At 40.9% G+C, this 27761-nt stretch overlaps 1 protein-coding gene across 3 annotated transcripts; it reads left to right on the top strand.

Annotated features, from left to right (window-relative positions):
• Positions 1-355: 355 nt before the first annotated feature.
• CDKL3 (cyclin dependent kinase like 3) lies at positions 356-24778 on the top strand. 3 transcript variants are annotated; one of them, XM_082211612.1, is made up of 13 exons: positions 356-509; positions 2209-2390; positions 3320-3514; positions 4730-4908; positions 6152-6264; positions 8273-8412; positions 14352-14440; positions 17370-17511; positions 18865-19190; positions 19457-19550; positions 22300-22459; positions 24040-24137; positions 24583-24778. In XM_082211612.1, the coding sequence occupies exons 1-13, from the start codon at positions 443-445 to the stop codon at positions 24619-24621; spliced, it is 1824 nt and encodes a 607-aa protein (XP_082067738.1). In that variant the 5' UTR covers positions 356-442; the 3' UTR covers positions 24622-24778. The 3 variants fall into 3 exon arrangements, with proteins under 3 accessions (XP_082067738.1, XP_082067740.1, XP_082067739.1); XM_082211614.1 differs by having other exon boundaries at positions 381-509; positions 2218-2390; XM_082211613.1 differs by lacking the exon at positions 356-509 and adding an exon at positions 530-549.
• Positions 24779-27761: the final 2983 nt, after the last annotated feature.

The raw sequence follows: 27761 nt of genomic DNA, 5'->3' as shown, positions 1-27761 counted from the left end.
TCATCCCTAGCTAACAGGACCAGTGGTCACGGATGATGGGAACTGTAGTCCCCAAACAACTGGAGGGCCGAGTTTGGGGATACCTGCTCTAAGTAAACGCCATTCCGAATGGCAGCCTTTCGGATTGCGCTGCCCCGCCATCGGAACGCGTTACAATCTTGGGCAGATGGATTTGGGGCAGTCGACATTTCGTGGTGCTTGCAAGGAAAACCCTAACGGAGGCCCGGCAGCCTTGCGAAACGGTCGTTTTTCAGAAACCCCCGTTAGGTAAGAGGAGCGATTCCGGCCCCATCCGCAGGTATGCTGACGTCACCCACCGGCCAAGGCTCAGCACTCGCCCCACCTTTCGAACGCGTCGAACGCGATGAGGTCAGAGAGAAGCACCGCCTCTCGCTCCCGGGTGACGTAGGCCGGCCGGCTGTTGATATTGCCGGCTGTTGCTATGGTAACAGGGCCGGTTTGCTTGGCTGGGCCTAGGAGGAGTCAACATGGGGAGCTCCCGAGAGCAGGTCAGAGGCAGGAGCACCTTTAACAGGAGCTCCTCCGTGGGTAGTGCACTGGCGCTTCCCGGAGCCAAGGTGGCCCCGGAAGGGGCCGGGACGCGGGAGAGGCGGGGGAAAGAAGGGAAGCCGCAGGAGGGAGGGAACTGCGGAGCAGCAGAAAAGGCCGAGGGGCCGGTGGGGCGGAGGGAGGTAGCACCGCCAAACAAGGGGGGGAGGTGAGCAAGCTTCAGGAAGCTGGGACTCCCCCCCCCCCCAATCCTGCAAGGACCGACGGAAGTTAAAAAAAAAAAGCAAAACCAAAAATGTTTTCTTTTTAAAACATCTGTTGTGTTTACTGCTCTTTGGCCAAAAAAGCCTCCCGGGACGTCTTACCTTAAAAGAAAAATCGAACGGACTCCTCATCCTTGGAGGTTTTTTAGCAGAGGTTGGAAGGCTATCTGTCATGGATGCTTTAGCTGACATTCCTGCATCGCAGGGGGTTAGACTAGATGACCATCGGGGTCCCTTCCAACTCTTCAGTTCTATGATTCTAACAAATGCATACCAGCCAGTGACTCCAAAGCAAAGATTTAAACCCGAGAGAGCATCCAAACCCACAGAAGGGCTCGTGCCACCTGGCAGGGGTTGAGCCCCAATGGTTCTGCGCCAGTGCCCCAAATGTGGGTTGAGGTGTTTCTTGAGAGGCTGGTGAGGTTTCCTGTCAAACAAGGCAGGGTGATTTTCAAGGGCCGGATCTGTGTAGGGAGGGGCAGGAAAGAGAGGCAGCTGAACTGTCATTAGGCAGTGTGAGGGCGGAACATAAGTGGACCGGGATAAACCACAGACACAGAGGGTGCAGATGCTGACACTCAAGGTGGGGGTGGGAGAGGTGAGATCATCCCTCCCTCCGCACTTCCAGGCAGCTCTTTTGTGCAACTGCATTTCCCATGTACTTTGTGGTGAAGCTTTTTACAAGTGAATTGTGGCAGCGGGGCTAGTGGGATGTCTCCAATCAATGAATGAAGAGTGATACTCCCTGCCCCCCCCCCCCATATGAAAACAGGAACTGTTCCACATTGCCTCTTTAGTTATATTGTACTGCTGTGATCAAAACTGTTTACAAGGTGGTGGAGTAGGAACACCAGCAGTAGCTACAGTGTAAGAAAAGTCTTGGGGATTGATTTGTTTATTTAAGACCATCCATGGCATGACACCTTACAATTAACAGGTGGGGCAGGTCCCTAGCGCAATCTAAAAGAAACAGATGCATGAGTAGGTGGGGAAGAATGTATGATTATTTAAATTATACACACTTTGCCCTAGTGACAATAATCTGGAGATAATTCAAAGTGGGGTGTCAGATGTCCCTTGCACACTCAAGTACAGGCCACTCCTAGTTACCTAACTAGAGGTTTCAGTACACCAAGCCCCAAGTCATGTGCAAGCCCTGTTGAAGGAAAACAGATTTTGCTGCAGCAGTGGTAGATTGCACAAAAAGAAATAACAGCTGGTCTTGATACTTACAGCTCTTCCTTCTTTCAGTGGGGAGAAGTACATGGTATTTTGTGTTACTGTCTTTAATAGCTGCAGCGCTTGTTAGATGTGAAACTGGTTGAAAAAGTTTCTGTGTAGGAATAGCTCCTTTTAAATTTATTTGCGGAATTCATTTAAGAAGCAACAAAAAAGTTTGAGTACTTCAAAATAACATTTTCCCCCTTCTTTGAAGAGATTTCAGACTTGAGTATGGAGATGTATGAGATCCTCGGAAAAGTGGGAGAGGGAAGTTATGGAACGGTAATGAAATGTAAACACAAGGAAACAGGACATATAGTTGCCATTAAGATATTTTATGAGAAACCTGAAAAGTCCGTCAACAAAATTGCAATGAGAGAGATAAAGTTCCTGAAGGTTTGCTTTTTTTTGTTGCCGTTTTGAAAATCAATGCGTTGATATCCCCAGAGATCAAATATGCATACTTGTTACATATATCTTTTAATTATTGCCTACTGAACACATATCAGAAAAAGGGAAAGGATAGTGTTTGTGTCAGATTTATTTTGTTGCTATGCTTTAAAATTAGAACCAGGATGTCAGTTGATTTCTGAGTACTGTACATAGATATGTTCTAGTTTCCTTCTTTGGAGGTCTTTAAGCAGAGGCTTGACAACCATATGTCAGGAGTGCTCTGATGGTGTTTCCTGCTTGGCAGGGGGTTGGACTCGATGGCCCTTGTGGTCTCTTCCAACTCTATGATTCTATGCTCCGGTGAATTCAGTGGTATTTTAGTGCTAAGTGTTCCAATATGAGTTTCTAACAAGATTTTCTTCACAACCATGAGGGCTGAAAACTTGCTTTTTCATAAGTGATAACAGATTTTCTGATATTCAGATTAGAAACCTTAGACATTGTGTTAATGTTGAAAATATATAGAGCCTTATGTAGGCAAACATAAGCGCTATTCCTTTTCTTATTGTTAATAGTAAGACACATTGTGAAATTATTTTGTGTTGCTACCAGTTAAAATAATTATGCCTCACGTAAAGGAATAAAAACACAGTGGTAGAATGTTTACTAGACCTTAAATGAACTAAACTATATGTTAATTATTCATAGAATAATTTTATAGCTATAGTTAAAGTTATTTTTCTTAATCTCTCCATAAATGATAAAACAAAGTTTATAAATACGTATTGTATTTTCCCAATAAAGTACTAGGGATATGTTTGTTAAATCACTTCAAATTGTGTAGGCTCAAATTAATTGCGAGAAAGTAGATGAATTGCAAAACTCTTACAAAGGGAAGAAGAACAGAAGTTTGTTTCCTCTTTTGTCAACAGCAATTTCGTCATGAAAATTTGGTCAATCTGATTGATGTCATTAAACAGAAAAAGAAAATCAACTTAGTCTTTGAATTTATTGACCATACAATTTTAGATGAGCTACAGCATTACTCTCATGGACTGGATAATAGAAGACTTAAAAGGTATCTCTACCAGATTCTTCGAGCAATTGACTATCTTCACAGCAACAATGTAAGTACCCTATAAAAGTCATGGAGAAAAATCAAAGGTTGAAGCAGAATAATCTCAATCTGAATAATTTATCACATCTTTTATTGACAGAGGTTTATCTGCCTTTAATAATTTCAGGATATTAAGCTCAACAGAATCTGTTTTCCCTATTACAGAAGTTCAAGAAAAACTATACCTGTTGTGTTTCTGTTAATCACCTGTTTAAAGTGCAGGAGAAAAATATCCTCTTATTTGCCTCATGTATATGGTCATGAATGTAAATGCCACATAATATGTTTTGTTTATGGACCAATCTGTTCATATTCTTCTTTCTGCCTTATTCCCATTATGCTCTATAATTTCAACATACTGTAGATACAATAGATAAAGTTTGATATTCTTCATTACTGAGAATACATGGTGAAACGAGGCTTTTGTAAAAACTATTGCAGTTGTGAAAATACAAAACTATTGCACGGTTTTTAAAGAAGAAAGATCATTAAGGTATAGGAGGCTGCAAAATTAGAAATCAAACAATGTCCATACTTTGGCAACAGCTGTGGCACTGATTTACAGCATGTGCTGTCACAGGATAGCACACTTATAAGTTCTGTTCATTGCAGATGCCCTTATCCAACTGCATTGCAAGCTTCAGAAACTAACACTGCATCAGAAAAATCCTGTGATAATGGCATAGCACATACCCACCTGATAGAAGTGCTGAGTATAGTTCTATACTTTCCTTTTAAGTAGACCCAGCTTAATTCAGTGGGACCTACTTCTGACTACACATGCATAGGCTTGAGCTGTCAAAACAGTTTCATTTTTCTCACCAGTCTTTGGAATTATAGTTTTGTGAGGGAGGCAGGGATTTCTCATAGAGAATTCTCAGTACCCTCACCAAATGTCAGAGGAACATGAGATAAGCTTGATTTTAAATGTAGATATGACCATACACTTTAGTTTTGTTCCAGGCACACTTTTCCTCAAATCCAGATTTTTTATAACACCAGAATAATTATTTTCTTACTATTCTCTGAGTTCCATTTCTTCTTATAGCTTCTCTCCATATCTCAATTTAATTGTTTGATGGGCAAAACATGCCTGTTTATTTCATAACTTTGGGTAATCAATTAATTTTCCTCCTTAAAAATAAACTTCTTTGTTCCTCAGCTGATTCTTAAACTTTTTTTGTTCAACTGATTTTGTTCTTAAGCTTTATTCTTATTTTGCCAGGTCATTCATCGTGATATCAAACCTGAGAATATTTTAGTTTCACAGACTGGAATTACTAAACTTTGTGATTTTGGATTTGCTCGGACCTTAGCAGCCCCTGGTGACATTTATACTGATTATGTGGCCACACGGTGGTACAGAGCTCCAGAGTTGGTATTAAAAGATACTACATATGGGAAGTATGTATTTTTTAAAATCCTGTTAATGAGCCTGCATTGGACAGCACTTTATCTTATATTTACTGTACATATTCAAGAAGGTAACTGTTTAAGGATATTCACATGAAAGCACTGAAATAACAAATTTATATAAACTTGGATGCTGTGGGGCATAGCAGAGGGACATGAGATGGCGCCCTCACACACATTTAAACAGCAACTCCTCTTTTGATGAAGGGTGAGATTGATAAAATATCCAATCTTAATAATTCACATGACATTGTTCATAAACCTACACAACTGTACATATAGCATTGGATTCAGTGAAATGAAAAAACATTTACCTTTAAATAAAATGTGTCTACTAGTGAAGGTTTCTGCTATTTGCTATATTTTGAAAGTGAAGTAGTTGTGTTACACTGGGATTACACACCAGTATTATTTTATATTTACAAGTCTCATTGATTTCAGTGGAACATAGATGCACATAATAGGCATGATACAATTAGGCTAACAATTTCCCCAGTGCCAACTGCAGTGTCAGTCCCAGATTTTGGAGAGCACAAGGGCAAAATGCCCTGAGTAGGTCTAACTCTTTGGCACTGTCACCACAGACCATTTACTTGCCCCCCAATAGCCAAGAAGCAGCCTCTATTCAGCCTGCCCTCTCCTTCTGTACCACTATCCAGAAGGAGAGGGCAGGCTGAATAGAGGCTGCTTCTTCTTCTCCTTCCTCTTGCCACTGCTATTAAGCCTGGAGAGGGCAGGTAGCTGTAGCAGGAAGGAGAATGAGAAGGAACGGAGTCAGGGGGCTCTGGGTGTCAGCAGTAGTCTATTTCTGTGGTGTAGGCATTGGTAGATGTCTTACAATATCACACTTTGACCAACTGTGAAAGTCCCCTGTGGTGTATAGGTAAATTGAGAGAAGTCTGGAAGAGATTCTGATTCCAGCCTTATATAAAATTTATCCCAAGTTCCATTGAAATCATTGTGATGCATGCCAACACAATGCATTTAGGGCTGGGGTGCTGCCAGACTGCAGCCCTCAAAGCACTTGCTGGAAGTCAGCAGACTTCCATGGACAATAAAATTTGACTGTTATGCCCTTGGCTTTTGCTAATTGTCCATGTTTTTAGTTTCACTTTTTGTACTCTTATAAACGTTTCAATTTTTTCTTTAAATTTCTTATTTAAAAGATTTAGCTGACTTTATTATAGCTCCAGTCTCTGTATTGTTGAGCACTTTGTTCATTTCCTGATCTTAGACCTGTGGACATCTGGGCTTTAGGTTGTATGATCATCGAGATGGCCACTGGCAACCCCTATCTACCCAGCAGCTCTGACCTAGACCTACTTCATAAAATTGTGACCAAAGTAGGTAGGTACTGCTGCAGATGATCTCTGCAGAAATCATTGTAGTAAAATGTTGTTCATTGCTACTCTAAGCTCAGTAATTAGCCATTGTACAAGGTTTGGGCTTTAAATCACCATTTCTTAATTAAGGGAAGTGGAGGAAATATATTATTCACCTAAAAAAAAAAAAGAAATCATTTGCCATCAAAAGCTACAGACAGAATTCTAGAAGGAATATGCTCAACATAACATTCTCTACAGTTCAGTAGTTCTGTCTGTGTTCTCCTTTGATGCAAAGAGCAGCTTTGGGTGAGGGAGGGAACTTTTGGATCAGGAAACTGGCGTAAGAAAATGTTAACTTCCCTCTCACTCCCAGTGGTGTAGCTGTGATCCATTTTGCCCCCCTCATCACCAGCCAAATTGCTTTTACATTTAGAGAAAAGAAAATAGCTGAGGAGATCCAGGAGATTTATTGCAGTCTTTTCTAGTTTGGTCCTCCTGAGCAGCTGAGCAGATTACCCCTCCATTTCTCCATAAGTAGATTTACTTTACTTTACTTTACTTTACTTAATGTCTATACCTCCATAATCCAAGGATCACAGGGTAGTTTAGAATATAAAAACACAAAAATATATAACATAGTAAGAAACAAAAACAATATCCCCACAGTTTTATTAAATTAGAACACTTAGATCATGCACTTTTAAACACGTTTGTCTGAATTACTCATTTCAGTGGATCTTACTTGTACATTGCTTAGAGACCCATGCAGTTAAGTGCTAAATACATTACGTCTTAAATAAATAATAATATAGTTTATATATTAGTGTTATGATTAGGTGTTGAGTTATAACATATGCTGAGTTCTCTAGTGGCAGTGTAGGTGGGATGGCCATGGATACGGGGTGGCTTTTAACATATTGACCCCTTTCTATTAGAATCATTTCAAGGGAAATTATTATACGAGGTCTAGAGGCTGGTGTAAAGTTATACTGTTGACGCAGGAGTCTCCATAGATCAGAGGTATACAATACATTATAAGTGTGGTCCTCCCTCCTGCTGCCTTGTCCTACACATGATTGCACTCCATTTTAGCCACTCCACCAGTTTATTGTTGTGACAGAAAAGCCTTGAGGTGTTCTATGTTGCTGTGCATCTTGTGTTCCATTGATAGAGCAGAGCCCCTACTAAATCTTATACTCTCAGCTGGCATTACAGAAGTGTGCCCTTAGTATTCCAACTATTTTTTTCCCTTTTGGAGCAAATATCTTCTTGTTGAAGTTTGGGAATGCAAAAGGATTGAAGTTTGTACATAGATTTGAGCTAATTCTGCTTTTTCCCATTGTGGTCTCCCTTGCTTTCCATATTCCTAATAAACGTTTAATAATTTGACAAGATTAGGTCTGCATGCGGAGTTGCTAACCTATTCTGGGTTTGCAGGAACTGGTTGGAGTACAGTGGTACCTTGGGTTAAAGAAGCTTCAGGTTACAGACTCTGCTAACCCAGAAATAGTACCTCAGGTTAAGAACTTTGCTTCAGGGTGAGAACAGAAATCGCGTGGCGGCAGCAGCAGGAGGCCCCATTAGCTAAAGTGGTACCTCAGGTTAAGAACAGTTTCAGGTTAAGAACGGACCTCCAGAACAAATTTAGTTCTTAACCTGAGGTACCACTGAATGTGCTTGCCTCACTTGAGCAAAGTAGAGGGACAAGAGGGCCAGGCTTTTCTACATAAGTGTTGTGTTGAATGAGTCTTAAGTACAATTACTTTAAGATCTTCAATATTATTTTAGGTTACAATCCTATATACATTTACCTTGAAGTAAGTCCTACTGAACTCTGTGGACCTTACTTCTGTATAGGATTGCACTGTTAGCATAATTAAACGTGTTTGAATGTTTTGTCAATTTCAGTCTTAAGAAGCAGGCTCTGTTTTTCAAAGTGTCAGGAGTGCACCTGAAATTCAGTTGATTTTTGTCAACAAAATGTGCCTTTTATCTGACACATTAATGCTTATTGGGTTTCTTTCTTTCAGGTAACTTGACACCTCACCTTCAGAATATTTTTATAAGGAGCCCAGTTTTTTCAGGGATGGTCCTTCCTGAAGTTCAGCACCCTAAGAGTGCAAGGAAAAAGTATCCCAAGCTCAGTGCCCTGGTTGCAGATATGGTTCATGTATGTCAGAAGAGGTCTGAGTATCAAGCTTACTGATGATCATTATTTGTAGCCTGGTATAGTTTGTGTTCTGTAATTGACATTTCAGTGTTTCTGTTACTTTGTGGTATCCCGACTCCCCACCCCCACACCCCTGCTTTCTCACTGACTCCCCCACTACAGATGATAAGTAGGCTATGTGGATTACTTGAAATCTCTGTCCAGGCCACATTAATTATCACCTTTGTACATTTCAGAATCTCTTGGTAGGACCATGAGATTTCATTTTTCTAATTTCTCTCCTGCTGCTGTTAAAGAACAGTTTATCCTAAAAGCTTCAATGCCAGAAGGTTAAGAAAGCCAGACTTATTTACTGTATTTCACAGACAAAAATCTGTTTCATTTTAAACGATTGTTTTACCACAGTGAACAACTATTTTGTGCCTTTGAGTTCATTTGGTATGGGCAATGTGTGTGATGCTCTGTTTTTTATGATTGAACCTACCATTCATTCTCTTATGATGAAACATCGGCTCTGGATCCATTCCAGTCCGGCTTCCGTGCTGGTCATGGGACCGAGACGGCTCTGGTCGCCCTAACAGATGATCTTCGTAGACAGCTGGATCGAGGCGGGTCGGGGCTGCTGATTCTTCTAGATCTGTCAGCAGCTTTCGACATGGTCGATCACGAACTTCTGGACCACCGCCTCGCCGACGTGGGGATCCAGGGCACAGTCCTTCAATGGCTGCGCTCGTTTCTCTCTGGTCGGGGACAGAGGGTGGCGCTTGGGGGGGAACTGTCATCCCGCCACTCCTTGGTGTGTGGAGTGCCTCAGGGTGCGATTCTCTCCCCGATGCTTTTTAACATCTTTATGCGCCCCCTCGCCCAGCTTGTCCGGAGTTTTGGGCTGGGCTGCCATCAGTATGCTGATGACACCCAACTCTATCTGTTGATGGATGGCCATCCTGACTCGGCCCCAGACACACTGATCAGATGCTTGGAAGCTGTGGCTGGATGGTTACGTGGGAGCCGGTTGAAGTTAAATCCTTCGAAGACAGAGGTCCTCTGGCTGGGACGGGACGATATGGGATTGAGGGGGCAACTCCCATCTCTTGCGGGGGTGCAATTAGTGCCAGCACCGTCCGTTAAGAGTTTGGGTGTAATCTTCGATACCTCCCTCTCCATGGAGGCGCAGATTGCAGCTATAACAAAGGCGGCATTTTTTCATCTCCGCCAAGCTAAGCAGTTGGCCCCTTACCTCTCTCGCCCTGACCTAGCCACTGTGATCCACGCGACGGTCACCTCCAGACTGGATTATTGTAACTCGCTCTACGTGGGGCTGCCCTTGAGACTGACCCAGAAACTCCAGCGGGTGCAGAATGCCGCAGTGAGACTCCTTACGGGGTCTTCGCTGCGGGATCACATTCATCCGGTGCTATACCAGCTGCACTGGCTCCCGGTGGAGTACAGGATCAGGTTTAAGGTGCTGGTTTTAACCTTCAAAGCCCTATACGGCCTAGGACCCTCGTATCTACGGGACCGCCTCTCCTGGTATGCCCCACAGAGGAACTTACGGTCCTCAAATAAAAACATCTTGAAGGTCCCAGGCCACAGAGAGGTTAGGCTGGCCTCAACTAGAGCCAGGGCTTTTTCGACTGCGGCTCCAACCTGGTGGAACGCTCTGTTACAAGAGACAAGGGCCCTGCAGGACTTGACATCTTTCCGCAGGGCCTGCAAGACAGAGCTATTCCACCAGGCCTTTGATTAGGGCACAGCCTGACTCCCTCCTTTGGCAATCTTTACAATACTTTAGTTTATGGTTGCCATCAATTTTGATTTTAATTAATTCTTATGATGTTTTTATAATGTTGCACTATTTTAGTGTTGTTAGCCGCCCTGAGCCCGGCTTCGGCTGGGGAGGGCGGGATATAAATAAAATTTATTATTATTATTATTATTATTATTATTATTATTATTATTATTATTATTGGAAATACTGTATTTTTCTGTATATAAGATGCCCCCATATATAAGACGCCTCCTATTTTGGGGGACTCAAAATTAAGGAAGCACTACCCGTGTTTAAGATGATTTTAAACCTAATTTTTGGGTAAAAAAACCTAGTCTTATACACAGAAAAATACGGTAACTGGTGCACTTGTTTCTAAAAAACGCACACCTTCAAATCCATTTAAAGAAGTTTAAGAGCAAAATTTTAAGGTAACTTTTTGATAAGGTCTTTATCAAAGAGAATGTTAAATTTCCTAAAGTATAAGCTGCTTTTCCTTATGACAACAACTAATTCCATGTTGCTTTCTATTCTCTGGGTGTTATCCTAAGTACATTATTTTCAAGTAGAATCTGTACATTAGAATCTAAATTCAGGAAGAAAGAATCTTTATGAGAGTTTTTATGGTTGAAATAAGAGACCTAAGAACTTCATTCATCAGTTTAATCCTCTGAAGGATTCCGTTGAATTTTAAATGGCTTATTACATGTATCTACATTGCTAATGTAGGCAACCCTACAATGGAATCAATTGGAGCTATGAGTATGCTTACAAATGTAAGTTCAGTAACTAAGGGCTTGTCCACACTTCTGTTAGTGGCATAATTTCTAGGCACAGTCTGTGATTTTTAGGCATGGGTATGAGAATGGTTCCCCACCACCACCACCACTGTCCCTGGGAAAACCCACTGTCTATTGCTGAATTGGAACAAACTTCAATTGGGTTGATACACAACAGTACTGCACTTGATGAGCCTTCTAAACCCCAGGGTTGTTTTGGCTGGTAGTGGCTATGAAACAACTGCCAAGGCCTCCGTAACTGGCCTGAAATGTGGCATCAGTTGTCTTATCCGAGCCTGGTCCTTGTCACTTGAAACATTGCTCAGAGCAATCACAGCAACACTGGCTTTTGTTGCATGGTCACTGGGCCAAACAGTATCCTGGCTCCAAAATAGGGTTTGCAATGGCTCATCTGTGGTAAATTGTACTGGAAGATCTAGTTGAAATTTTGAAGCATACTATAATAGTCTAGCCCATTTCAATCAAAATGAGAACAACATCAGTGTAAATAAATCAGTCATCCTGTATTTTCTGGTGTCATCTTGAAAGATGTTCCATTAGGGCTCCTTGTAATATTTTAATTGCAAAATGCATTATCCTATTCTTTTTCTCTGATGTGTTTCTGCAAACATGCTTCTAGGCAGTGTTTGTTTGTCAGATCTTAGCCTGAAGTCATTTTTTAATAGAGAATTATGTAAATGTTGAAGAAGATGCCATTACAAATGTAACAAATCATTCATGACAACAGCAATGCCAGGCACGCTAGCAATAATGTGCATTGCACTGCTATTATTCATACATGAACCAAAGTCTAAAGTATTCGATTCACAAACATAACAAGACATGCCATGATAAAAGTGTCCTTACCAGCAGTAATTTCTTTAGCACTGGTAGGATTGGTTTTAAGGAAATGAAGGCTCTTATTTATTCTGTGAAAGGTTAATGAAGTCAAGGTTCTGTAAGTCACAGAATGATAGTATTCATGAACCAATAATGGCACTGGCCAAACATGGAGATGCAATGGCATCCTCAGTTTGTTTGTTACACAGTTCTGTTGCATATTAAACAATGCTGGCGATACAAGCAAAGTATTTTGTGCAAAGAAAGTGATAGCTATGTTGTTCATTGGATGCCTTTGTGTTACATACTTACAAAAGTATTGGACTGAGTCCATTAAGTTATATTTCTGCTCAAAAGCACAATAAAGATTAAGGAATAAAACTTTGATTTACCATAACATCATCCCAAAAGAGCTACCCCTCCCTGAACAGTGTGCTATGTGGGCCAATTATATAATGTTAGGCCACATTTGCTCCTTGATAAATATGGAACAGCTGGCTGATGGGCAGCATTGTTCCAGAAAAATAGGCTTGCATGTTCCTCACTTCTTTGAGGAATCAGAAGTTCCAAGGACAGTTTAATTTTCTTTGGAAGAGAGCCCTGGAAACTTACACTGTCCTTGTGATAGCTGTTGTATTTACAAAGGTGCAAGCTGAGAACGTGGAAGAGGTATGTCATTCTCAATGATAGGCAGGAAGCCTGGTGTTCTTGCCTGACATCCGCAAAACAACATTAAGCAAACTTGATGTCTCCCAGGCTGCTTCCTTCCAATCCAGCTAACTACAGAGTGCTCATCCTTCTCCCCCAGGCAACTCCCTGTTGAGCACTGACCATAGACCCCCTTCCTTGCAGGTAAATTGTCCACCGGGAGAGGGAACCCTCCTAATCATTACTTTTCATTGGGGATCCGCCCTCACCACTTGCAAGCAAGCAGCTTAACAAAAAATAAATACCCAGCAGGTATAAATATGAATTAGCTGCTCCGTGAGCTGCATACTTTTAGATATTCATTCAGAGCAACACCTTTGTAAACAGAGAGCTGGCACGTTTTTTTTGGTTTTAATTTCCAGGGTCCTGGCAACCAGATTGATTTTCCATTTTCCAGTAATTGTATTCACTCTTCTTTTAAAAAGCTCAAAGTAGCTTTTGTGTGCACAAAGTATTTTTCTGTCATGGAAGAAGATGAGAAGCTTCTGCTAGGTTTTTTGGGTTTTTTTGTAAGCATGAGTCTAATTCAGTTCAAAGCATACCACTATTTCATTTTAATCTTGGTGGTACTGTTTTGCCTGTACAAAGGCAATGGCATGATAGCCACTCCATCCTTCAGTTTTGCTGCTGCTGTGTCACTCCCATCCATCTAACAGTGCTGGGTGATGTCAGGTGTACAGTGACTCATATACAGTAGAAGACTCAAGGAAAAGAGGGAGAAGCATTAAGAGGACTCTCCACACTTTTTCTTGACTTCGAGCCAAATTACATAATATGACAAATCACTAGGGAAGTTTGTCAGGTTTGTTTGTTTTTAAATGGTGTTGGGGATTTTTTCATTGGGACCTCAGCACTTGAGGATGGGAGGTTTAATCCTTCCATCCCTAGCTATGATAGTGATAAAAATTAACTGCTCCATACAGCTATTAGTCCTGAAAAAGCTCTAATTGGCACCAATGGGAGCTCCCGCTCCCCTGCACAATAGCACTGGGAAGGGGACGTTTTGGTAACTCACCTTTCATACGTATGGATACCATAGCGTGATACATCATAAAATAAATCACACAACAAATTTATACGCAAAAATAGCACTCAAAATCCCAATGAAAGCACTATTGCATTTTTCTAGAAAGAACATATTGTGCTTCCTTTTGATGCAGTAGTCATAACTACTTCTTTGGCCTTTTGTTTTAACTTTCATGTAAGCTGCATTCTTTACATGGTTATTATTCTGTTATATTGCTTTCACAGGCGCTATCCAATAAATGTTCACAGCCCTTCCAAATAAAGTTCAGACAGCATTCCAAAACTCAATGGTTCTGCTAGCTGGGGGAAGCATTGCGTTTTTCCAAAAATAACATGTTGTGTTGGGAAAATTCAAGTTATGTTTCCTGTAGGCAGAATGGCTGGATCCCATGTAATACAGTAAATGATCAGCAGTTATATAGTTCTTTTGCTATAAAAGGGGTCTGGGTACCTGAAGTACCACATTATTGGAAGAGGGGATATTTCAAAGAAAAAAGATATTTATCTTTTATTTTAAGTACCATGAAACAAAATTTCTCAATTTTCAGCTCAATTTTCACAGTAATCAAGAGAGATTTATTTGTTACAGTAATAAAATGGCAAAATGACTGCATGTAGAAAATATGCTAATATTCCTTAAAATTGTTAAATAACAATATCAATATGCTTTCATTTTTTGTTTATTTCACTTATTAATAAATAATAAATAATAAATGTTATATAGTACATATTTTATTATACACATTTCCCCCCTGGATAATATTATATAAGCTTTTAGAAATGCTGCCTTCTAAAATAATTGTTCCATTATTTTTTAGGCTTGCTTACAAATGGATCCTGCAGATAGGATATCATCTGCTGATTTGTTACAGCATGACTATTTTACTAGAGATGGGTTTGTTGAAAAGTAAGTGACATGACCTCAGGCTTTGGATTTTTCTATGAGAGCCTTTCAAGATGATTGACATTTTTCATGACAAATACATGCTAATAATTTGTTAGGAGTGAGGGAGGAATCAAAACATCTCCACCTATAGTAATGCTTCTGTTGGTGAGATACTGCATATTCCCTATGCTCAAATACTTAATTTTTGGGAAACCTGATTTTCTTACTAGGTTTGAAATGCAAAATACTGCCGTTTCAAATGTAACTACTGTGTGATTGTAACTGTTCAAATGTCTCAACACCATGTTGGCCAGTGCGTGAGATGTGACTGATGGCTCCTGCATTAACCAGGAAGAATTGTGAATCCAGTGGTACCTCGTGTTACATACCATTCCCCTTACAAATGCTGCGGGTTACGTGCTCTGCTAACCTGGAAGTAGATGCCCCTTGTTGCAACCTTTGCCCCAGGATGTGAGTGGAAGTCACGCTCCATTGTTGTGGCAGCAGCAGGAGGCGCCATTAGAGAAAGCGTGCCTCATGTGGGAGGTGCCATTAGAGAAAGCACGCCTCATGTTACAAGCAGTTTCCTGTTATTAATGGACCTCCGGAACGGATTAAGTACGTAACACAAGGTACCACTGTATACATTAAAAAGCTCTTAACAACACTGTGACAATGTTCAGGAGTGCAAATGATTTTGCAAAACATAGGAGCCAATCTGATCCGATCTTCTAGGAGCCAGCTTGGAAGGAAGATGAGATTGATGTGTGAACTCACCATCAAGTAGAAGTCTTGCTCTAGTCTGTCTCCACCATCCTTTTTCCAGGCTATGCTTAATTGAAAGGTATCAAACTAACCTGAAAATCACAGCCTCAGAATTGGAGGCCCTTCATTCAATGAGTGACTCCTACTTCCATTTAGGAACCACAGCTGCAATCTTAATCTCATTTACCTGGGTGTAAGCTCCATTGAATTCATTAGGACTTCTGCCAAGACATGGGTAGGATTGTGGTGTAACATAGTAGGAGGAGAAAGCCAACTCTCATACACATCAGCACACATGGGAGAAACTTGCTACCTAAGCTCTTCAGTCAGCTGGGTGCCAGGAGCAATATTTAGGCACAGCGGCAGCCTGTGTTTTTGCACATCGGATGCTGTGTAAATTGAACTGAAGTTTCTGAAAATTAACTACTGCTACAAAAAAAGCCCCCACTCTGTACTGCAGCTGTGTCTCTGAATGATCAAAGCTCATTATAATCTCCATCATTAAAAAATAAATGGTCACAAGTGGGGTAGTGTAAATCACCTTTTGAGAAGGGCAACAGGATGCACAGATTTACTGTCACCTACCTCAGCAAGTGGCTGACACTTTAAAGCCTGACATGATCAGAATCTATTCAGAGGTAGGGATGTTGTGCAGAACACACACATCCTAAGTGCTTGTATATTGTTGGCTCCAGGTCAGTGGCGTAGCGTGGGTTGTCAGCACCCGGGGCAAGGCAAGTAATTTGCACCCCCTAACCCGTGGATTTGCGCTCCCTAACCCATGGATTTGCGCCCCCTAACCCTAACCCCCAGATGTTGCGCCCGGTGCGGCCGGCCCTCTCTGCACCCCCCACGCTACGCCACTGCTCCAGGTGGCAATTTGTTTTGGTTTTTTGGGGGGGGGGGAGCCAGAAGGACAATCCATGTGTAGAAGGCTGTTTCCAATTCATACATCCGACTCATTGCGACCTTAAGGTTGCAATTCTAAGGACATGTAGTTTGAAATAAATTTCATTCATATAATTAGGAATTTAGTACATGTATTTTTAGATCATTCTGTGTTATGATTTTCAGCTAAATGGACAATCAGTCACTATGATACTGTTTTTCTTGACTTAATCGTCTTGTCAAGCATTAGGCAAAAAAGAACAAATTTGTTGCAAATCTTTCTAGGCATTTGTTCTGTTTTCTCAAACCTCAAAGGGGCTATGCTAAAGTTCCATGTCAAGAAAGAATGCTTGATCTTTAGAATACAATAAATAGACCGGTGCATAATTTATGAAGGCTGAAATAGAACTTGAAAGTTGGAATATGGTTTGCAATGAGAAATAAACATTTGACATGGAACACAATGCACTTATAAGCAAGTGGTCTTTAAAGTATTTGCCTTTAGGGCCACAACTAAGATGTAGAACAGATGTGTTGTGGTTGGCATGTTTTCTAGTTCTGCTAAATATATTCCAGAAGGGCAGTTGTGTTAATCCGTTGCAGCAAAAACAACGGAGTCTTGTGGGACCCTAAAGGCTAGCAAATGTATTACAAACCGGCATAAGCTTTTGTGGACCATAGTGAGCATGGTTGGCATTCTGCGTAGGATAAACAGGTTGGTGTCTTTGAAAGATAGTAAATAGGCAAACCAGATAACTAAAATGGCAATATAGAAAAGCCAGTGGAGGGATATTTAAGACCCAGGCCATTCTGTGATGGTTCTTAAGGTAGCCATCATTGAACAAAGGAACTTCAAAGGAAGACTGCAACATGAAGCGGTTGAATCATGATACGTCAAGCAATTCAGTGGTATCAGTTGTAGATTGAATCAGCGTAAAGGATTTTAACACATGTGTTAATTGGCTTCCCAATGCCTGGATTAGCAACTACTTTTTGTGAATGACCACTCATAATATAATTTACCCATAATCTGTACTTTTAAGTATTTCATTTCCTTTTCACCTGTTTACACTCCCTCCCCATTTGAATCAGACATATACCTGCTACCTGGGATACATCTTCAAGTACCTGAAGAAGTAGGCTGTAGTCCAAAAAACCTTATGCCATAATAAATGTGTTGTTGTGAAGATGCCATAAAACTCTTTGTTGCTGTTCTTGCTACAGGAGACTAGCATGGCTACTCCTCTAGAATTTGTTTGTATATGCTTGTTGATATAAATGCACTTTCCATTATCAGATTCTTACCAGAATTGAAAACCAAATTACTACAAGAAGCAAAGTTGAATTTTCTTTCAAAATTCAGAGACAATAATAAAGAGATGGATGAAAAAAGAACAGTTCACATTAACGTGTCTCAGAGTGGCCCAGTTATTGTGAAAGTAAGAATGATTACTTTTTTTTTAGAATGTTTATTATTATTTTACATGTAGCAAAAACTATAGGCTAGCAATATGCCACCCCACACTGAGTAGTTAGGAGAGCTGCCATAGATACCTACAGGTATACAATTATTATTCCCCATTAATTACTTGCTTATCATTTTGTACATATATTAGGTTCCCAGATCCCACTAGTATAAACAGAATAAACTAGTGTAAACAGAATAAACCTGCCTAATGTACACAGGTTGCAGAATTTGATTTGACTTGAGAATTTTAGCTTACTCTGGGAATTCAGTCATATTATTAAATGAAAGTCAATGTGATACTTATTCACAACAGTTTCAGCCCATGCCAGTTGCATTGCAGAGGTGGACTTTGAGCTTCTCAAAGTGGTGCCTGTGCAACACCAACATTTGGCACCCTCATGCCTTCTGTTGTTCATTATTTTTGTGGTGCCCCTTGCAACACCCTCTCAGCTCAGCACCCAGTGTGGGTGAACTGGTCACACTCCCCTGAATCTGCCTCTGTTGCATTGTTTGTCAGACACACCTGACTTTTAGGCTGAATGAGTTATATGTTATATAGCCGCCCTGAGCCCAGCCTTGGCTGGGGAGGGCGGGGTATAAATAAAAAATTATTATTATTATTATTATTATGCTGGTCATGTGATTGTTGCCTTCACGATTGAGATGTGTTGAATTAAGATAGTTGGTGTCCCAAAGAAGGAAAGAAGAGGACATGAGTCTTGTTATGGTAACAAAGTCTGAGAAGCACTTATTGGTCTGTTTTATAATATTTGTATTTTCAGGGCTATGAACAGTGAGAGAAATTAAGGAATGGTTTGCAATTTTAAGTAGGCCACAGAATTGGTGACTGTTCTATTATGTTGAAACTGTGAGAATGGAGAAAATTCCACAACAGTGCAGCATTACTTTGAATACTAATCACTAATAAGCAAATTGAAGATCATTTTTAGATTGTGTTCTAGTATTTCATAAACATTTTACTATTGGCTCACTCAGGATTTTTCTCTGTGTCCATGATCCACATGTCACTTCCAGGATTTGACCCAGAAAGTGAAACTGTTGTTCACTTTTGATTGCCTGACCATTTGCCTACCAAAGCTACTAATCTATAGTTGGTGGATTGGGGAATTATGTAGGGATTATACATCTTTTCCTGTTGAATGTATCAAAGAAGAAATTCAAAGTGATTCACACTCTAAAATGAATTGGACACTACTGTTTTTCTTTCAACTCCATGGATCTCAACTCCCAACTTTTTCTATAGGATCAGAATGTAGGTTAATAGAAGGAATTGCTTAATAGTTGTGTGTATTACCTGTTCTAGGAAATTGAAAAGGACAAAAAACCAAAGGAGATGAAGGTCAAAGGGATCAAAATGAAAGGGGTGAAATCTGAAATCTCAGAGTTGAAAAGGAATGAACAAGAAGACGCAGTTTCGCAGTGGGCTGCTCTGTCTCAGAATGCTCTAAACATTCCTCATGAAAACAAACTGACAGGCAATGATGGCACTGGTCTGGCAGCTGGCACTGACGCTGGTGGGACAAAGGAGGATTCTCCACAGACACCCACTATGACAATGCCACGCATCAACCCAAACTGCGGAAATCTTACTGCAAATTTCAATTCACACTTCCTGTGCCCTAATTCAAGGTATGTAATGCAAAAGTGAATGCAGGTGGGGAATTGGAATGCTTGGGAAAGATCAATTTTTGCTCAAAGTTTTAAAACGAAACAGTTTAGCTGCTGAATTTACATAAGCTATGTGTGATTTCTTATCGAGGAGCTATCCCTGCCACAGCGTATGGGGTGGGTGGGGAGATATTAAATATGGAACATGCTTCATAAAAAAAAATCTAATGACATGAGTTCTTAGTTGAGAATGAATTTGTTCCTTCATTTATCTGCTTGTTTATCAGGTTACCTGAAAAAGCAAAGAAAAGACGAAGTCCTTGGCCACAAGTGTCACAAATAGGTCCAAATAACCGTCAAGAAGAAGGGACTATATCTCAAGTAAGTGTACAGTTTTAAAGATCAATTTGGTTCATCTGGTTATGTCTTTGAAGTATATTTTTAAGCCGATGGTTGCAATTCAGAGAATGATTGACATGCCTAAGGGCCAAATTTGATGCAAAAACAGCAGGCTCTTTCTTTAAACCCACTTGTGCCTGCCAGATTGTATATAAAGCAGGGAGTGTTACTTTTTTTTATCAACAAGGGTTAGACATAGAGTTGCTAAACAGTCCCACTGCATTAACACTTACCTCTCTGAAGTCTCTACCTACATGCTTTTTTACTTAGCCCAGCTTTGCTTGAGAAATAAGCTTCCGTTTCACCCATGGGCCCCTTTTGCACTCAGAATCAGCCTTCCACCTCCGCACACTTGCTGGTATTACTAGAAAACATTGAGCACTTGTTGAAAAAATAGCAACAACTAAAGCACTATATGTGCAGGCTGACATTTATACCTTCCTAGCTTCTGGACCACAGCTGTTAAGCTTCAAGTGAATAGACTTACTCCCCCCCATCCTCCACCCCAAAAGCTATGCATAGGTTTTGTCTTTGTTTGCGCTTACACCCAGGGAAAAGTGAAGGAAGAAGGAAGCTTTAGGCTGAGGACGTGGGTGGCGCTGTGGGTTAAACCACAGAGCCTAGGACTTGCCGATCAGAAGGTCGGCAGTTCGAATCCCCGCGACGGGGTGAGCTCCCGTTGCTCGGTCCCTGCTCCTGCCAACCTAGCAGTTCGAAATCACGTCAAAGTGCAAGTAGATAAATAGGTACCGCTCCAGCGGGAAGGTAAACGTCGTTTCCGTGCGCTGTTCTGGTTCGCCAGAAGCGGCTTAGTCATGCTGATCACATGATCTGGAAGCTGTACGCTGGCTTCCTTGGCCAATAAAGCGAGATGAGCGCTGCAACCCCAGAGTCGGACACGACTGGACCTAATAGTCAGGGGTCCCTTTACCTTTACCTTTATGCAAGTAGCAAGATTTTCTGTGAAGGCTGGCTGCATTTTGACCAAAGATCACCCTCAGGGCAAAGGATCTCCTTGTCTAGTTAAAACAACTCACTCACGTATTTTGGAACCTTCTTCTAAGCACTAGCTTTGCACAACTGTTCCTTCACTCTCCTTTCGTTTTGCTTTTTTTAGTGCTACTTTTCTCCTCTGCTTTTGCTGTATTATTATTTTATTTGTGTGGCTACTTACCCCTGAAGGTCTCAAGATGACTTACATAGCAAAAAATACTTCTTAAAAAACATACAACGCTAATAGTGTTCACGCTAAACATCTCCTACCCCACATGTTCATATCTCCCACCATAAATTTCTCACAAGTGATCACTGTAAAACAGAAAGCAATGAAAAGCCATCTATTGAGGAAGCAGAAGACAAATATCACCATTCAAACGCTTGAGTGTACAAAAAAAGTCTTAACCTGGCACTGAAAATGTGTTAGGCCTGCTTGTAGAAAAGGTGTTTTCTCATGTAACCCTTAGAAGGAATACTTGGAGGATCTCCAAGGACAACCTGAGACTCCATGCAGGTTTAAAAAGAAAAAGGCACTCTATAATGTAATCTGGTCCTGGGCTGTAGAAAGCTTTACAGACTAAAATGAGCACTTTGAATTGGGCCTGTAAAGCAACCTAGAAGTCAGTGCAGACAGACAAGCATGGGTATTATATACTTGAACCTACTGGTCGGTCGGCGGTTCGAATCCCCACGGCGGGGTGAGCTCCCGTCTTTCGGTCCCAGCTCCTGCCCACCTAGCAGTTCGAAAGCACTCTTAAGTGCAAGTAGATAAATAGGTACCGCTTTATAGCGGGAAGGTAAACGGCATTTCCGTGTGCTGCGCTGGTGCCGGCTCGCCAGAGCAGCTTCGTCACGCTGGCCATGTGACCCAGAAGTGTCTCCGAACAGCGCTGGCCCCCGGCCTCTTAAGTGAGATGGGCGCACAACCCTAGAGTCGGACATGACTGGCCCATACGGGCAGGGGTACCTTTACCTTTTTTTACTGGTCCCATTTGTAAGTCTGGCCACTGAATTCTACATCAGCTGAAATTTCCAAATTCTCAAAGGCAGATGTCAGCTCCTGATCACAAGCAGCTATGGCACTAATTGGACAGGGAGCAAAAAGATGCTCAGCTCCTAGTACATTACAGCACCAATTGGTAAGCTGGCTTGCAAGTGTGCATAAGGATGAGGCTAGTCACTACAGTCACCGAACTGCCTGTTTGCAAGTGGCAATGGATGCTGGAGGGCTGGAGCATGCAAGTTATTAGCCACAGAGATCTCTGCTGGACTTCATGGGCCATAGCAAATGTCCCAGTATTCTGGGTACTGGGTCTGTTGTATAATGTATAATGTTCACAGGATAGTGTGGAATACAGTCCAGATATCTCTACTACTGTTGCTCAAGGGAGTCTTCAGTAGATAAGAGAGTTGTCATGCGTCACCGGTAGATGTTGTAAACCGAACAGGTGATTTAACTGTCCATGGAAATAAACAAATATATTTGTTGCTGGATGCTTGCCAGCTACTAAGGAAAAAAGACCTGTTGATTTTGTCTGAAAGATGCAATTTCTAATAGTTCTTCTAGCCCATAATAGTGATTTATTCCTGCCTGGTGATATAAGCTTACTCGAAAGACAGACTTTAAAGATTATTAGTACTTTGTGTCAAGGTCAGAATTAACTACATAAAGGCATAGATAAGTTGAAACTGTAGCACAGATGTTATCTTGGATACATACTGATTCCATTTTTAGAACCAAATAGAGAAGGTCTCTCTGTATGAAAGAGCTGCTCAGATTGATCAAATGGTCACAATAAACAGAAAGAAACGCAATATTTCAAGATGTGAGAAGAAGGACATTCACTTCCCAGAGCTAACCACGGGGCAACAGAAAGAACTGAAAGGAATGGAAAGTATGCTTGCTATCTTCTGTAGATTTTTTTCAGATAAATTGTAAGGCTCAGATGAGTTAATCTGAAATGAAACTTAAATATCTATATATAAGATTTGTGGAACGTGCTGCAAAATCGTGCAGTTTTATTTAAGGCTTTCTTTTGATGAGTCAGATTCCTTCCTTTTCAAATCAAAAGCTGCATGCAAATAGAACTAAAAACAGAAATCAGCTCAGGGCTGGAATGTATGTAAATGCTGATTTTATTTATTTATTGGTATTAGAAAGGGCAGTGAATTAAAACATCCCCTTCCCAGTACTGCTGCTTCATAAAAAGAGACCCTTACTTGGAGCTGCTTTTAAGTAAATATTTCAAAAGTTGAAAAATACTGTCATGGATCTTCTGTATAGATTTTTCTTTGAATAACAGAACCCCTACTCCACATATCGCAAACTGCTTTTGAACACAACACAGACAAAATTTCAAAATTTTGCCATGTAGCTTGAGGTGAGAGGGGAAATGACTTCCATTTCATAAAACTAAGACTAAGGTTTCCTTGGGCCGACAGAACTAATATCAGAGTACCTTGAATTATGGCTTCTGTATTACGGTTCTGTATTTGAAGTGATTAAAAAGGTTGAGTGGTGTTGGCAAGTGTTCAGTTGAAGTGGTGGGTGGGCATGGCTGAATCTGGCCTCCGAGAATTGTGCTTGCAGCTGCAGAAATTTATATCAATGAAGCAAAAGGAACCTCTTCCCAACACCACTTGTTAAACTGAGGGGTGGGTACTCCGTTGCCCCACAAACTTACCAGGTGTCACCATTAAGAGGTTTCTTTCTTTCTCTGGAACCCAGAGAAAGGCTGGGAAAATGAAGTTGATAGTATGCATGACCGCAGCCGGTTCAGCATATTACTGAATATTATTATTATTATTTATTATACCCGGCCTTTTCCCACTGTTCGGAACTCAAAACATACAATCACAACAAAAACAGCACAGCACAGCAGCACCCCCCTCATTAAAAGCAATCAGTTCCCCAAAGCCTGTTGGCACAAGAAGGTCTTCACCTACTAGCAGAAGGACAAGGAGGGAGCCCGTTTAACTTCTCTAGGGAGGGAGTGCTAGAGTCTGGGAGCAGCATGAGTGTCTGCCGGCCTGCCACTGTGAATCTGTGTTTTTGTAAAAAGCCGGGGTCTGATGCCCGTCTCTGGTGGTCACTTGTGGAGTTTGTGGACTACAGGGCCCCAGAGGGTGTCCCAAAGTCAAGAACTAAAAGCACCACTGAATGAATGATCAGTGGCCAGGGGGATTAGTGCTCAAATATTTTCCCATGTTCAGCAGAAAAATGCCCCCTTCAGTTGGTTTTTCCCATGTGGGAGGTCACAGAATTGTGTTCACAAGAATCTGAATTTAAAAATGAAAGCTTCCATGATATAATAAGCTCTAAAGCCAAAAATAAATAGTTATCTTTCATTTCAAAAAAAAATTCAATTAAATCATGGTTTTCTTTGTTTCCTTAGCTATTGGATTGTACATTTTGGATAATTCAAACTAGAAAAGCATCCAAATCTAGAAATAATTAGGTGTTTGTTTGTAAAAGTTAAACAGGTAAGAGTGCTGAAGAGGGAGTCAAAGAAATCTGAAGTATCTAAAATACCATCTTTACTAAATGTGGATCAGAATCGTGAAAAACTTGAGGTAAATTCAAATTTCTTAGCCAGCATAAAAACATGAATTCTGTAACTGAACAGTGAGTTAAGTGTGCCTATGCCAGTTTAAAATAATGCAATTAAAGATAGCTAACTCTCTGTTGAATTGTAGTAAAAGAGTTTGTCAATATTTGGACAAGGTACAAATATTATTGGACTTAGCTAAAATATATAATTACTGAGTTGTTGAAAATTAGAGAATACATGTAATATTTCCATTCTTTTGTCAGTCATTTACAAGTAAATATAATGCATAATTGCATTCAGTGGGAACATTTCATAGACATCTGCTAAAAAGCTGCTGAACTCTTTTAGAAATATTGATTGTATGTTTAAAAATGCTTTGCTTTTTTATTTGGAGGGAGATAGTTTTAATTTGAGTATTCACTAATTGGCTTCTGTCAACTAACCTTCTTTTTTAATTTAATATTTAGAACACAGGAAATGCAGGAAATACACCAAATGAAAACTAGCCAAGTTTGCCCGTGAAACAGCATGCATCTTGGGAAGATGCACAATGTCTGGAGGAGTAAGACACTTGCTTTTCAAAAAAACTTTTCATTAAAAAAGTTTCATGAATAACTCTGCATACCATGTGTAGATCCTCTAATAAAGTATTTTGAAATGTGATGGTCACAAAAACATTCATTTTTACAATATACTTTATAGTATTTTTAAGGCAGGGGGGTCACCAGTGTGGTGCCTATAGATGCAATGGGACCTTTGAGGTCTTCCGCTGGTGCCCATGAGGCCTCTGTCCCTTGGTCATGGGACAATTGGGGTGGTTACCTTTTTATTCCTTGTAAAGCATATAGAACTGAAGAAGGAATTTGGAAGAGTGACACCCTTTCCCATTTCCTCTTTCTGCTCTATGTGTTTCTGAAGGCTCAGAATAAATATACTAAAGTGAACTTATACCCAGTTCCCTTGGAACAATTCTGTGTGCACTTTCTCTCTCTTTTGTGAGTGGTGGGCAGAGGCAGATTTAGGGTAGTGTGACTGGGCTCAGTGCCCAGTGTGGGGAAACAAGGGGGACGACACAGCTATGGCATGGTATACATGCAGAATGGAAGGTCAGAGATGGGGGTGTTGAATTTTGGCCTTGCAGAGGGCGCTGCTGGAATTTGAAAGACCAAAGTCCACCCCTGTGGTGGGGCAGATGCAGGGGAGAAAAGTAACTGGAAACTTACTTGAGCCTATGGTACTTGCTCAAAAATACAAAATTTGCTGAAAGGCTTAAAAAAGGTTGCAGCTACTGCAGATTAGGAGCCTCACTAATGAAAGATGGCTACCCATACACCAGCAAATTAGGCCTCCTGGACATCTGACATAGAATGGAAGAAGCGAAAGGGAAGAAAGACCCATGCACTGTGGAGGGAGAAGAACCATTGTTCCACTTGCACAAAGCTAACCTTGCTATTATATTGGGATAAGGATATTGTTAGATCTGGCAAGCGCTACTAAGGCCCAAAGAAAACTGTAAGAACAAGAATTTGGCTTGTGGAACAGCTCTAGCTAGCTTTTGAGTCTACCTGGTTTGCTTTGAGTCCACCTGCTGGAAAAAAGCAGGATATCATCTTTTATAAAATTAAATATTACTGTGCTGCTTCTAGCAGCAAGAGATGACTGTCTCAGGGAGAAAACAAGTGGATAATTTCCTCAAACAGTTGCTTACTAATTTTTGAGATAAATCATTGGGTGCTGGAGAACGACAGCTTTCATCATAGGCTCCAAATTCTAGCTAGGCTCTTTCTTGTCCCTGATTGTTCACCAGGTGCAGAACTGAAGCAGAGCTCGGTTATTTGCTTGTAGCTTTCTGAAGTCTGGTTTGGCTGGTATCACACAGGTACCATCTATTTCTCTGCCAAAATACTGATGTTTGTGCCCCTTTTGAGAAGTGCTACTCAGGAGAACTTCCTGCTTTCCGGAAATAACTTCGGGCCCTTGCTAACGTGTGTGAGTGTGGGTGTGGGTGTGCTGGTGGTGGGGTAAGGAACCTAATACAAGTATTGTGTTTTACAACTCATCTAGCAGCCCCAAATTACTGGGGGTCTCAGCAAAGCACTTAATAAGCTTTCTCCAGCAGATCAACACACATACAAAACTTAGATTTTAATAACATTTTCCCCTTCAGCACTGGCCCCATAGCCAAAACTCATACTATATTATGAGAATCACAAGCCTTGGGCCAAGGCCTTGATGATCTGTTAACCTGCCATGGTCGAAACAGTCACAATTAAAATAAACAGTGCATGGCCAAGTACAGTTAATGTTGACCATTTTGGTGGACCACCTGAATGGAGTTTGTGAATCACTAGTGGTTCACAAGTCACAATTTGTGAATGCTCTGATCTATGAGGACAGACGCCAGCTTGTCCTTTGCTGGAGTGGCAAAGTGTTGGGATGGCTCTGGACTTTTTTATATTGAGGGGGCAGGTGATATTCAAAAATTCCATCCTCTTCTGGCAATCTGAATTGGTATAGTAGTACACTATGTCACTTCAGGATTCTACATGGGTAGATCAGGCTTAACTGGGTGTTGAAAAGTGGAAAAAGTAGCCTAGTTTGAACCAATTCTGCCAGAAAAGGTTAGCTGAAAGCAAATGGCAAAATGTGTTACTCATGTGGAATGAAGCTGGAACAGGAGAAGGGGCCAGCAGAAGGCTGGGAAGCTGCCTACCTGTCCCCATATTCTTTAATGGAAGTCTGGCAGTTTTACCTCCCCCTAGATGACATCATCAGGACCACTTTGGAACTCTATTCAGTGCAGTGTCAGTGGGATTTCAATGGATTTGAACTACCCTGTTATTTTGAAAAGATGCACTTGCTATATTGCTAGATGTCTGGAAGCCATTGTGCCAAAGCAAGTGGGAGGAATAGTGTGAGCTGGAATTGTTTTTTTGAACAGCATGGTTATTAAAGACCAGCTGGCACACCAGGAATTATGAGGCACATTCGAAAAGCCCTAGTTTATTTTTCTCATATCAGTTAGTACATACTCTGCTAAACTGCTTGTATTTTCCAGGTCAGAGAAGCTTTCGGAAACATGTTAATCCAACAAACAGTGAATTAATGCAGGCCCCCCCCCCCACTTTATGGTTTCTCACTGCTTATGTTTTTTCATTCCCTCCCTCCTCAAAGTCTTGATAGAGAACAGTAAACATGAGGAAGTGAATTGTTCTATCTTTATATGTTGCAGTCTTTTAAAAGTCTGAGTGTATAAAGTAATTTTAGCTTAGCTCATTAGATGTTTCAGAGCCTATCATGACTGCACATATCATGGACATTAAACTGAATTTCTCTGGGTGTTCAATTGGGAACCTTTTTATAGGCATAGGAGAGTATAGTCCCATTGTTGCTGTTCGTATTGCATTGTGGATCAGCAACATAAAATCTAAAAAAGAACAACCAAACCACACCACACTAATTATAGAAAGGCCATAAGCAGAGCATGAATGTAGCAGCCCTTTCCGTCTTGTGCTCCTCAGCAACTGGTATTCAGAGGTATATTTTCACAAGTGATCTCCATTCCCTTGTTTTTACAATACTGTACTTCCTTACTGGTTACGTAGGCAGAATTCTTTTTTTTAAGAAAGCAGACATTGAAGTCTTA

Source organism: Podarcis vaucheri, assembly GCF_965113315.1.
Source record: "Podarcis vaucheri genome assembly, chromosome: 2".
Lineage (NCBI taxonomy): Eukaryota > Metazoa > Chordata > Lepidosauria > Squamata > Lacertidae > Podarcis > Podarcis vaucheri.
Note: the sequence above shows the minus strand (reverse complement) of the source record. Positions and strands in the feature narration are given on the sequence as shown.